The sequence below is a fragment of the Limulus polyphemus genome, unplaced genomic scaffold (assembly GCF_000517525.1).
Source record: "Limulus polyphemus unplaced genomic scaffold, Limulus_polyphemus-2.1.2 Scaffold451, whole genome shotgun sequence".
Taxonomy (NCBI): domain Eukaryota; kingdom Metazoa; phylum Arthropoda; class Merostomata; order Xiphosura; family Limulidae; genus Limulus; species Limulus polyphemus.
Genome location: NW_013666061.1, coordinates 202,739 through 215,698, shown reverse-complemented (window position 1 = coordinate 215,698; position 12,960 = coordinate 202,739). Strand labels below are relative to the sequence as shown.

Below are 12,960 nucleotides of genomic sequence, written 5' to 3'. Positions count from 1 at the left end.
GTCTTACACTGCTAAATTAGGGACGGCTAGCGCAGATAGCCCTCGTGTAGCTTTGTGCAAAATTCAAACAAACAAACAAACTCCTATTGAACTACAACCAAGTGCTTATTTTCATTTTTAGTTTGAATTTTGTTTTTTTACTGATGCACAAAGTTTTATTTTTGTATCTATCATATTTTAAATTAGATTTATTGATTTCAAATGTTTATAAATTATAAAAACACATATGATTTTGTAATATTTTCGTCTTGGAAGTTAATTGGTTATAGCTAGAATGATCAAACTACTTAAATTTTTCATCATTATTGTCTTTTTATCTGTATTTTAACTTCCAACATGTTCTTAACCATTAAGAAAACAGTTTAGCTGATTGGTCAAAATGAGCCAATTTATCTAAAAACATAACTATGCATTTAATATTTTATTTTAGTTTTTTCATTATTCTGTATTCATAATTTCTTTCTTAAGTCTTTAGAAATATTTTGTTTAAATAGGCACGAATCAAAGCAAAGCCAGTAACAAGTGCTCCTTTCATTATTCGCTCTAAAAATGGATATGGCCAGTGTGTTGATGGTAATATGAATGAACAGTTATTGACTGCCCAAGTTCAGCAACATCAGGAATCACACCTACAGCGATATGCTTATACAAATCCAGGAAGTCTTTCCTATGATAATCAAGTGAGTTCAACATTTATACATGTAATGTTTATTTATACTTAAATCTTTCTTTGTGAATAAGTGTATCTTAGAGTAAAATAAATGAATATTTGAGAAAAATCTGTTGGCACTTGTTATACTTACTAAATATTCTTCAATATTTTGATTTAATTCTCTCTAATAGAACGTTATACTAATTTAATGTGTAAAAAAAATAATAATATTGAAACAGATTTTCAGCTATAGCCAAAATAAGTATGATCCTAGGCTCTCCTTAGCTGTGGTGGAAGGCCAATGTTCCAAAATTTTTCTTCATACCTATCTGTTCTGAGTAGGTATCTCTTGAGATTAATCTTGCAAGTGGTTTGTGCTAGGCAGTTCATGTGAGTGGACAGAAATGTTGTTAACACCAAATAACTTGGTGTTCATTGGTCAGATCATAATTATTAAGGATTTCTGGTGAGCTGGTGAAACTTAGAATTAAGATATATTCTAAATATAGCAATGTTTCTTTCTCTCCGAGATGAAGAAAATAATTGTCAAACCATAAATTTGTGACACTGTTTTTGTTTAATATTTTTCAATTGTTTCCAATTTCATTTAATCTAGCAAATACAGAAAATATTATGATCTTCATTAGCATACCTGTAGGCTATATTGACAGTGAACATTAGTTGGTTTTAAAGATCATCAAATGATTCAAGCCTCCATCCATTCTTTTTACAGAAATTAATAACTGTATTCTTAATGTTGTATAATCAGGCATGGGCCTAGTGTAGGGGTCCAGGGGGTGGCAAACTCGCACAAATTTTTTCATAAATTAATTATTATTATATGTTGTATAAGCAGGCATGGATTTAAGTGAGGGTGGTCAAAGGGGATCAAAATTCCAACCCTCCATCTATTTTTTGTTCATAAATTAAATGTATTATTTAATGTTGTACAAGTATGCATAAATCTAGGGGGGGGGGTGTCTAAAATCCCTCCATTAATTAATAAAACATCCATATAGTACCAAAAAGAAAATAGGTCTGTTATTATTTGACTGAACTAATAATTACCATAAAAAATGTTCAGTTTTTCCAACACAGCTGGAGTTTACAGCAACCTTGTTACAGCCTCAGCCAATAACTGATTATTTCTAAATACAATATGAACATCAATTAAACATTTCCATGGTAAATTTTCATGCCATAGCTTTTTTCAGATACTAACAATGACTGTATATGTAGTAGACATTAGAGATTCATTTTCATCAAAGTTAGTATTGCTTAGGACACCTGCAGCTCTTATAACATATACTTGTTACATAATCGATTTTTCATTGTTTGAAAGTAATAATACATGTGAGAAAGATGTTATTTCATTTGTTGATAATATGAAAAATAATATTGATTATGAAATTTTAAAATGTTTGTTAACTGTTTTATTTTCATATCAATCACATTACTAAAAAAAAATATAAGCTAAAATCATTGGATTATAACGTAACTGAACTATTCATAATGATTTCGTAGGTTTTCTAATTGGTTTTATTATTAAAGTTAAAGGTACTTTATAGTTATAAAAGACAAAGATAACATAAATTTATCAGTAGTGCTGATAGCAGTATAGTTAGATTTCTTCCTCTTACAACATCCTGGATAGCCCCTGTTCTGAGCAACAATTTCTCAAAATATGAATCTTTTTCAATGTTTAACACAACTTGAAGGAAGCATGAATCATATGGATGAAAAAATGTTTACATACATATTCTATATAACAAGCTTTGACATTTCTTCATTTTGTTTTATGTTAACAAACATTGTATTGTTCAAATATTTATTGGTTTTTCACATATTTTGAAAAATAATTTTATTTCAAACAATGAAAGAATTATTCAAATGAAATATACAGGATGTAGGCCTATAGATGAAACTAGTTGTTTTTTAAATATTTTATTGTTGATTTTATTTGAGTGATAGTTTTTTATAAATTTTTGTAAAAACAAGCAAAAGTGTCCATCCCCAGTGATGCGAAAAAGTTTACTTTAATCTCTCAATTTAAATTATTGTATGGACTTTAAAAAGTTTAATTGTGTTGCACTCTTAGTTTCCCTCTGAGCCACAGCTCTAAACTACTTGTAACACCCACTGTGAAAAGTAATTGTTGAGCATTTCAGTCATGCTAGGAGCTGCTCATCAATAACATATGGTAAAGCTACATTTTTATTCTTTAAGTTACATCACATCTTGAAATGTGAATGATAGTATGATTAATTTCTAACAATTTAGTGTAGAATATCCTACTCATGAAATAAAATTTGGCATCAGCATTTTTCATGCCTGTTCTCCCATCATTTCAAAAGTGAATGTTGAGCTTTGCTTGTGAGCACAGCTTTTTAAACACAACATAGGGGACAGATGAATGCTCATAGACACCACGGTTTGCATTATATATGAAATTTGTTGTTTGAAAATGTCACAAAATGTTTATTTTTATTTCAAAAAATTTAGTTCTTTCAATACAGTAGTCTTGTCGAAATTTGTAGAGAGAAACTTGTAGAACACTAAGTCATATTATTTTCATGTTATTACAGGTTTAGTACTAGTTTGCACATATGTTTTCATGTACAACAGTTAAGGATGAACAAAATAACTTACTCCCAAATTAGTGTACCTAAAGACAGATTTCCTTTAGCTATTCTTATACTTTCACAACAAATTAAGCAAATTAATATATTATTCTAAGTATTTAAAGAATTTTAAGCCAAAATTATTTAAGAATCAATATTTTCTCAGTCTAACACTTATTTAGTGTAATCAATGATGAAAAAAAGTTCCTATTTTCATTTCTGCACAGCTGCAGAGTTTTAACTGTAAATAAAACAACATAATTGTCGATTTTTTAAAAATGTTTTTTACCCATCCCAATAAGTAACATTATTTCTACTAAGAATTTATCACCCCTTGAAAATATATTATCCATTTTCTGATTTTGAATGTTTCACTTTGTTTTTTAATTTTGTAGTGGTGGCATTTTATGTGTTATAAGTTGAAACTGAAAACCAGAAGTCCTAACTATAGTAAGGTTTTTTAACTAAGGGTGGTACAAAAAAACTGGAAATGATTATTCAGTTTACATTAAAGTGCCCATTTTCCCAACTCTGGTCCATTAGTAAGTTTGTTTTGTAATTGCATATAAAATATTAGCTGCTCTTACATAGCTTTAATATATATATATAGAACTATCCTTTGTACATGTTATGACTCCCATAATAGAAGTTAGTGTACAGAGAATATACAGTATATTAGAATATGTGATACATTAGTATATCCTTGCATAATTAAAAGTGAAAACTCCAAAAAAAAGTTTTTAAAGTATCTACATAAAACTAAAAATGAAAACCACAAAAAATATTTAATTATCTACATGAAATTATAAAAATAGCTAAAAATAAATAACGATTAAAAAACACAGAACTTTAACTATAGTACCACATCAATTGGTTTAATCATTTATTAATAAATTGTAATTTTGAAACTGGCTATAAAGGAAGTTTGTATATGATTGCAAAGAGTAAGAATTAAGTATCACGTGTTGATAGAGTAAATATGTAGGTTTAAGAGGTTTTTTTTAAAGTTTTTTAAACATTCCTTTCATTGTGAATTTTGAAAGTGCTTGCCTTAAATTATGTCTGTTTGAAAGCTACAGAAATTGTCTTCAATGAAAAACAGAACTTGAGATAAGGTAAGTAAGTTTAGAGAGGAGTTAAATGGATAAGAAAGAAAACACGGTAACAAATTTACAATGATTGGAGAAGGTTTTAACATCAAGTTAAAGTAGTTTACCTATTTTACACTTATCCTATTCCAACAATGTATGTAAATAAATTACTATTTAACTGGCTACTTAATTATTTATAATTATAATGACATGTTTTAAATAAAAACATTTTAACAAAAAAAAATTTTTTTTTAAATATGCAAATAGCCACCTTCAGAAGTAGTTAGTAATATGAAATCAATGGTAATTTGAAAATTACATAAAAAAACAAAAGAAAATAGGAAAATTAATACCACTTTTATAATAATGCATTGGATGAAAATTTAAGGATAATTCAAAAATTAGAAAAGTTAATACCATAGTAGAATAATGCAGTGTCTGAAAAAGCTTGCTTGCACGTGTTGTGTACCAATTGATTAATGAGCTCACAGATTAAATAATTATCAAATACTACTAGTTGCCCATCTCTGTTGCTTAGTATTTTAACCAAAGAAGAATATGTGGGATATTCATTCAAGATAGGAGCTGTGTGACAAATTGAATTATATAAGAAATATAGAAAATTACTTTTATTTGTTTTTCAGGATGATCAGTTTTAAGATACATTTAAAGGGCAAAATTATACTTGTAAACACTTGTTATAATTGTATTCTGTCATTTCCTTTAGCACTGTAACAAGATTTATGCAAGAACACCAAATTTAGACTTGATAAGTAATATTTCATTACTGTATGCCATACCAGATAGCTATGGTCATGGATGATTTGCCAGTACTTTCTTTGAAGGTAGTTTGTGTTTGAAAATCATAAGATCATTTAGATCACAGTATCTTCTCATTTTTGAAAGTGTATAAAGTATATATTGCTGAGTACATCACAAAACTCTTAGTTAGATTCAAAACATATCCATTATTATTGAAAGTTTTGGTGATTGATGTAATTGTCAACTTTAATTGTATCTGTATGTACCAGTTTTATCTTCATGGCATAAACAAGAAAATGGAATACCATAAAAGACATTAGATAGTCATGTGGCCTAGTGGTTAGCCTGCTGGACTGTTAATCTGAGGGCTCGTGGTGTGAAACCCTGTTGTCATAAATATGTACTCCACATTCTGGGGCTGCAGGTTCACTATAAGCAAAATGGTCAAATCCCACTCTTTGGTTAGAGTAGCCCAAGAGTTGACAGTGGGTACTGTTGATTAGTTGCATTTCCTATAGTCTGTTGGTTCAAATTTAGGAAAACGTTAGTGCAAAAATATTTTTCTTTAACGTTTTTGGAAATATCTGAAACTTTTTTATTTTTTGTGAATTAATTAAAATCTGCAAAGCTAGACATCTTCTCATCACATCATACAAAAATATATTAGATCTGTTCTTTCAAGTAATTTAAGTAAGTATTTATGTATTTTATTAGGTGTTGTAGAATGTACAGTTCTATATGTGCTGACTGGAAAGTTAAACTGATTTATATGATTGATTGACTAGCTTTGCTCATATTTTTTTAAGTGTGAAATATAAATGTATTTGGAACTAAAAGTAAAACAAAATCTATAACAAGGTACAGTTATTATTTTTAATTTGTTTATATCCTTATAAAATGTAATGTAATTGTTTCATCTATTAAAAAAATTGGTGCATATGGCTTTTTCACACAAAAAATGGTTGGTCCTCAAATAATACTTAATTCATCACATGCAGACTAAAAACATTGGAAAGTTTAATCTTAAATGCTATTAATTTGTTTTTCTTGATGGGGCTTTAAGTTTAGTATTTTTGACATGTACCCCAGGGTGTTAAATCTAGGTATTAAGCTTTTTTCATCTGTTTGAGAAAACATCTATTTTTAATAAAAGGAGATATTGATTATTTGTTAAGACTCGTATCTCTGCAGTGGGAAAATGATTCAAGTACAAAAAACAAGGAACATATTAAGTCCTAAATCTGCACTAAAAGGACTTGCTGTAGGAAGCTTGCAGATTACTCAAAGATAAAAAGAACATCTTCAAGAAATATATCCACACTAAAATTTACAGGAAACAGATTTTTTATCTTAATGAAAATAAATTTGTTAACCTAAAATAAGTAAGACAGATTAAATGTAATATTACTTAAATCCCCCCAAAAAAAATAAAAATAAAGGGTAATGAGGTTTTCATTTGGTTTTTCAAAATTCGAGGTAAAAAACAGACATTGATATTGATGAAACTTGTTTATTACAAATGTCACAATATTAAGCAAATAAAGAAATTCATGTACAAATAAAAATTTCAGTATTTGGCTGCGCATATATCAAATAAAAAAAATAACTTAAGATGAACACACTTAATAAAATGATCATTAGTAGCTGGTAGATTCTCTGACTTCTCTTCACATGTTTCCTGTAATGGGGCAACACTTCACTTATGGATGAGGGCAGCTCTGACCTCCTGGACAGTTGTATGAGCTGATTGTTTGTCTCTTCTGTTCTCCACACATGCTCAATCATTTATAGATCTGATGAGTTAGCAGACTAGTCCAGTACCATTTTTCCTTCATCCCTAAAGCTCATTCATAAGGCTCCCAGTGTTGCTGGTGCAGTTTGGCTAACTTCTACAGATATTGGTCATATACTGCACCTGTAGACTAGCCTAGCCTCCTGGTATATTCTTCTATGGCCTGGTATCTGCATCACTATCTACTGACCACAGATTGTGACACTTCCATGACCTGTGCCACCTCAGTCTGGGTGCAGTCTTCCTGTAGCAATGTGACAGCTCTGCAAACTTCATATTCAGTTAATTGGTTTCTAACAGCTTGTACACATTGCAAAAGTCAATACCAGCAAATAAATCCATAAACTTTGCATTATCTCAACAGTAAAAAATTTTTTAATCAATTAAAACTAGCCTTTTGCTTTGTAGACTTTAGGTCATTTCTCACAAAGTCATTATGTAAGGAGTCATTGGTGCATAAACTTCCAAACCCCAGGTTGTAATCCTCTACAACAAGCATGCTAAATTTGAAAGAAAAGATTGATAACCCAAAAATATTAACAAATTTAAACAATTATCTCATTATCCTTTAATTTTTGTTAATAGTGTATATTCTTGCTACTTAATTTTGGGTAATTCTTCAAAAACTTGCCCAAAATGTTCTAATATTTTATTACTTTTCAGTATTGCCTCGGAAATCAATATTTGAAAAACCCTCCAAGTATAAATAATTTTTAGTTATTCATTTTAGGCCTCAAGTGAGTTTTAATTATGTGCAATAAATTGTTTCCAGCTTTTCCCACCATTTTATCCACCTACTGTGCTTCAAGCCTGGACACCAGCTAATTCTGCATGCTTGGACTTAGGAACTGTAAGTTTTAGCATGTTTGTATTTCAAACCTAGTTCTTCATACATCTAAAAAAGATCACTATATGTTTAAAAACTTATGAATTTTACTTCTTATAAAAAATTTAAATAGTAAATATGTCTTCAATAATTAGGTACTTTTATAAGATTGTTATTCAGTAGAGATTAAAAATGCATAGCAAGCTGGACTGTGCATTGAGAGGTGTATATATATGGTTATAATAGTATTCAAAAGAACTTTAGTATACTGTAACAGGGTTCATACTGTTGAAATCTTAATCCTTGAAACTACATTTTTTTGTATTTTGTAAAGTACATTATTTATTTCTTTTTTCCTTAACTATGACCTTGAAAACAAAGTATATATTTCTTTGACAAAGGGGAAAGTTCTTAAAAATATATCCTGGTAAAAGTGAACAATTGACGATTTCCAATATGAAAACAATGTTACTCATAAGCATAAACTGATTCATAAAGTTCAGTCTACAGTAAAAATCTTTTACATAATGTTTGAAATTCAAGAATTAGAAATGTTTTGTCCAATATTGTGTAGAAAAATTTTTAATGTTAAGAAATGATCAGTTTTATAAGGCAGCAGTGTTGAACAGTATGCTTTAAAGCATTTTAATTATCAAAATTGTATTTACATTAGTGATTAACCACTGGTGATCACTAGTATGCATTTAGTCTTTATAATAACAGAGCAAATGTAAAATTTATTACTGTTTTTTAAAATTTTCAGTGCTGACTGAAGGATAGAAACCATTATTTAATGAAGACAACAAACAACTTCAGAAAAATGTATAATTACTTGTAACCTAACTGACGTTTCGGTTTATGCCTTTATCAAAGGTCTATGAACATCACAAGTACAAGTAATTAAACATTTTTCTGAAGTAGTTTGTTGTCTTCATTAAATAATTAAATAAATATAAAATTTCTTTGATTTTTTTCTTTCTTTCCATGTTAACACTGGTTTGTGTGAGCTAATAACACCTGCAGTTGTAGAAGAGGATAGAAGAGAAAATTCAATCAAACCTATTTTTACTTATTTATTTTATTTTTTACCAGAAGACTAACTAAACAGGTAGCATCTAAAATTACTCCAATACCTCAAGATTTTGGTTTTTTTTTTTTTTTACTTTTGGCAGTTAGAGCTGAGCATTTAGTAATACTTGTTAATTCATTAAACAAAGGCCCCATTAATCAATTAGTAGAATGTTCCTCAAGCTATGGTACATACAAATAATAATATAAGAAAGGTTAATGGCAGATGATGCCATCAGTCACCTTCCATCTAGTCCGCAATGAAAAAATATCAACAGTTGCAAACAGCATTGATAGCTTTGCTGCAACAAAGACAGTAAGCAACTTTTATGACAATGGGAATCAAGCCCAAAACTCTTGAATCCTGAGTCCTCTGCCCCACTCCCCCAAACCACCATAGCTCAACAAACTCAACAAATAACTGTGTAGTTTTGTGCTTAACACTCACTATGGGATCAGTCGAATTGGCAGAGTTCATCACAATAAATTGACATTTATAGTTTCCATACTACAACTTCTAATATGTTTTGATATCTTCACAAAATTTGCAAGCTTTCAGTTAGCATTAAGTCTTTTATAAATGAAAAATCAGAATTTTTAAGTTCATATATTCATGAAGAAATTTTTAGTGAAAATACTGAGTCAGTGTTGACTGCTGTGAGTGGAAAGTAGTTTTCATATTAAGATTAAAAATAATTTTCTTCACCTGAAAATTGTCAAATTTCATTTGCATAATCTCCAAAATAAATTTTAATGTTTTTTTTTTTCAGAAAAACTTTTATTTTTGTTATTTTCCTTACTTTAACTCCATACATATTCAGTAAATTTGACCGACCTCATAACCACTATGAAAATAAATCTAAATTACTTCTTTTCTTTGTAGAATGACTTCAAATTGTAACATGAAACTACATTTATTTATCCTAAATAGCTTAAAATGTTTAACAGCATACATCTGTTTCCAATTAAATTTTATTTTATTGCCATTTGAACCATGTCTAACTAATAACCCTGCCACACAAATTGTAATTTACATGATAAAGGTGTAGCTCATGTTATCCTATCAAATTACGTAAGGCACAGACTACTCGCAACTTTGAAATAGTTTTATTATTTTTTCTTTACCTTACCTAATCTAATGATATGTAACTTAAAGAATTTATAAATTTTCCTTTTAGTTAGTTTTATAATAATAAATAAAGAATACAAATGAAAACGAAATATAGTACATAACCTGTCAATTAAATTTAACTACCTTTTTTATACTAATGATACTACTTCACTAAGTAATTTTTTATTTAATTAAATAATGTACCTAAGAACTTGTAAAAAGCAGACAAAGTCCTCTATCCTTTTTTTTGCTTTCTAACTATTCAATAAGAGGTGTTAAAAATTCAGCTAAACTTGTTTGAGTTTCCAGTTGGAATACAGTTTGAACTTAAAGGAAAATAGACAATTCTCTTTACAGAAAACAATGTAATATAATATGTCACTTGATAGATCTAAACTTTGGCTTTCTATTGGTTATAAATAACACAGTAATAAATGTTAGAGAACTATTGGCAATTTGTGAAAGAGATGATGTGACAAGATGGGTCTGATTTTTTAGTATATGACTCTGTAACCAAATAAGATTGAAGGCTATAAAACTTATGTTTTGTCTGAGTGATAACAATATTATAATGAATAATTTGTGTTAAATTACATACTTCTCAGAGCGGTGGTTAATAAACTAGAGAAGGAAGAGCTAGAGAGGAAATGTCACAATTCTCATACTAGGGAAAATTGAGATTTTTTAAAAATATTATCTTATAAAATTAAGAACTTAAATCTTGTATTAAAATTTTACTTATTTTTAAAATTATTATTAAAATTTTGATACCAAGTTTATTCATATACCATGATAATAAAGCAGTTTAAATTTTCAATGTAAATCAGTAAAACCTCATGGCGTGAGTAGAAAAGGATGCTCGTATAGAAAGAGTTAATAACAAATCAACATAATAGCAGTATTTTGATTACTTGGAATAATCAAACTCTAATGTAGGTTAGCTGATTATTTTTGTGGCAGTTGGTTTAATTGTAATTTAATTTAATAGATTGATGGAATAATTGAAAATAGTAATAATCATAAACACAAATTTTGTGTAATCAATCTAATTGTAGTTTTGATAAATTGATTAGTTTACATGACACTAATCATTGTAATTACTGCTTATAAGTAATTGATTATATTGATTAATTAAATTGAGATTTGCTGTCCATAGAATACTCAATAGGAAAAAATCAAATATAACTTTAGTAAAGCTGCCTGTAACTGTATTCACTGAGAAAATCCAAAATCTATTTGTTTTAGACTTAAGGCATAATGTATAATTTAGATAGGTGTAAATCTGTGTTCATAATTATTTTCATATTATATACTAGAATAATTTGCTTCAGATGTATAATTGTAACATTAACCTGTAAAGCTGATTAGAAACACATTGATGATGCTTTTGTACATTTCATTAAAATTAAATGTTTTTATATAATAAATATTGATTGTGTTTAGAGTTTGTAGGTACTATATTTGTCCATTGCTGAAATCTTGTACTTCTGAACTGGAACATTATAAGCTTCATACCTTTGATACATGAAAAAAATAAACTGAAGCCTATTATTAGAGGACAAATCACCATGATATTTATATATGCTATTAGAATGCTATTTTACAAAATATGGTGTGTGTGGATATAGATATGTTAATATTGGATTCCTGACATTGTACTTTTTCTGAGATGTAGTCTATAGTAATAGTAAGTAATTTTATGTAAACTTCTGCTGCATTATAGATCTATATGTAACGTATATGTGTGCATGTAGGTAATATATTAAGTGTTATGTATTTGTATACTTTGGTTTAATGTATAAGAATTCTTTATGACAGAAAGATCCATTTACCAGAATACTTTGAAATGTCTTTAATTTTAACAAAAAAATCACTGAAGTAGGATGATAATACATATGTATTTATTTAAATGAACCCAAACAAGTAAGCTAAAATGAAGTGTAAAAATTTGCATTGAGTGGGTAGTTTCAAACTAATTGTTTAATTTAAGCTCTGTCAGAATTACATGTTCAAATTATGCCTATATTTTTAGGGATTTCATTTTACCACTGCTATTTAGTGAAGTACTGAACTGTCTAACGAACTGGTATAACTAATGTTACTAAATAACATATAACTAACGTAAACTTCGAATCATTTAACACTATTATCAGTACGTGAAATGTAACCAACAGGTTCCAAAGATGGAACAACACTATTTTCAGTAACAATGATTTGATCAATAAGGATTTCATGAGAAAAGTGAAGGTAAGCGTATATTTAGTAGCCCCCAAACCCACTGGCAAAGTTTCCTTTTAGGCCAAGGCCTACTTGCATGTCTGCTTTTTAGTTTAGGTTTTCTGTATGTCAATTTAGTAAATTAAATTTTTGGATAGTATTATTTGTTTTTCTGGATTTATAAAACATTTTAATGGTAAAGGTATTCCAATTTTACATTTTATTGTGCTTAACCCTTTCACTATGGGCATTTTTTTTCTGCGCATGTCATTTTGTTTTAGTGAGTTACATTAAAAGATTTAATTAAACTACTGTCTTATCATAGTATACAAATACATGGAAATGTAGCTAATAATTCAAATTTTCATACTATATAAGTTTCAAGTTCTTACTTTTACATGACAATATAAAAAACAAAATTCTGAACTTCCCCTGGTATGAGAATTTACATTTCCTCTCTAGACATTCCTTTTTCTCTAATTTATTTACCACACCTCCAAGAAGTATGAAATTTAATGTAAATTACTTATTATAATGTTGTCATTGCTCAGACAAAACAAGATTTTTATAGCCTGTAATCTTGTTTGATTATAGAGCCAACAAATAGAAAATCATATCCCTCTTGCAATGTCCACCTGTCACATCCTCTCTTTCAGAAGTTGTCATTAGTTCTCTCTGAAGTTGAATACTATATTATGTATATCCAATAAAAAGCCAACGTTTTAGTCTATCAAATGATGTATTATATTCCATTGTTTCTTGTAGAGAAATTCTGAATTATACTTGAACTTCAGATTCTATTTCCATGGGGAAACACATC

The 12,960-nt window shown here is 28.5% G+C and overlaps 1 protein-coding gene across 5 annotated transcripts in view; it reads left to right on the top strand.

Annotated features, from left to right (window-relative positions):
- The window catches only part of LOC106458360, a 142,917-nt gene that overhangs the window by 52,473 nt on the left and 77,484 nt on the right, over positions 1-12,960 (top strand). For all 5 annotated transcript variants that reach the window (XM_022384553.1, XM_022384552.1, XM_022384549.1 and 2 more), the window contains 2 exons: positions 495-680; positions 7,691-7,768. In XM_022384553.1, coding sequence (XP_022240261.1) covers positions 495-680; positions 7,691-7,768 — 264 coding nt within the window. The remainder of the gene's footprint in view (positions 1-494; positions 681-7,690; positions 7,769-12,960) is intronic.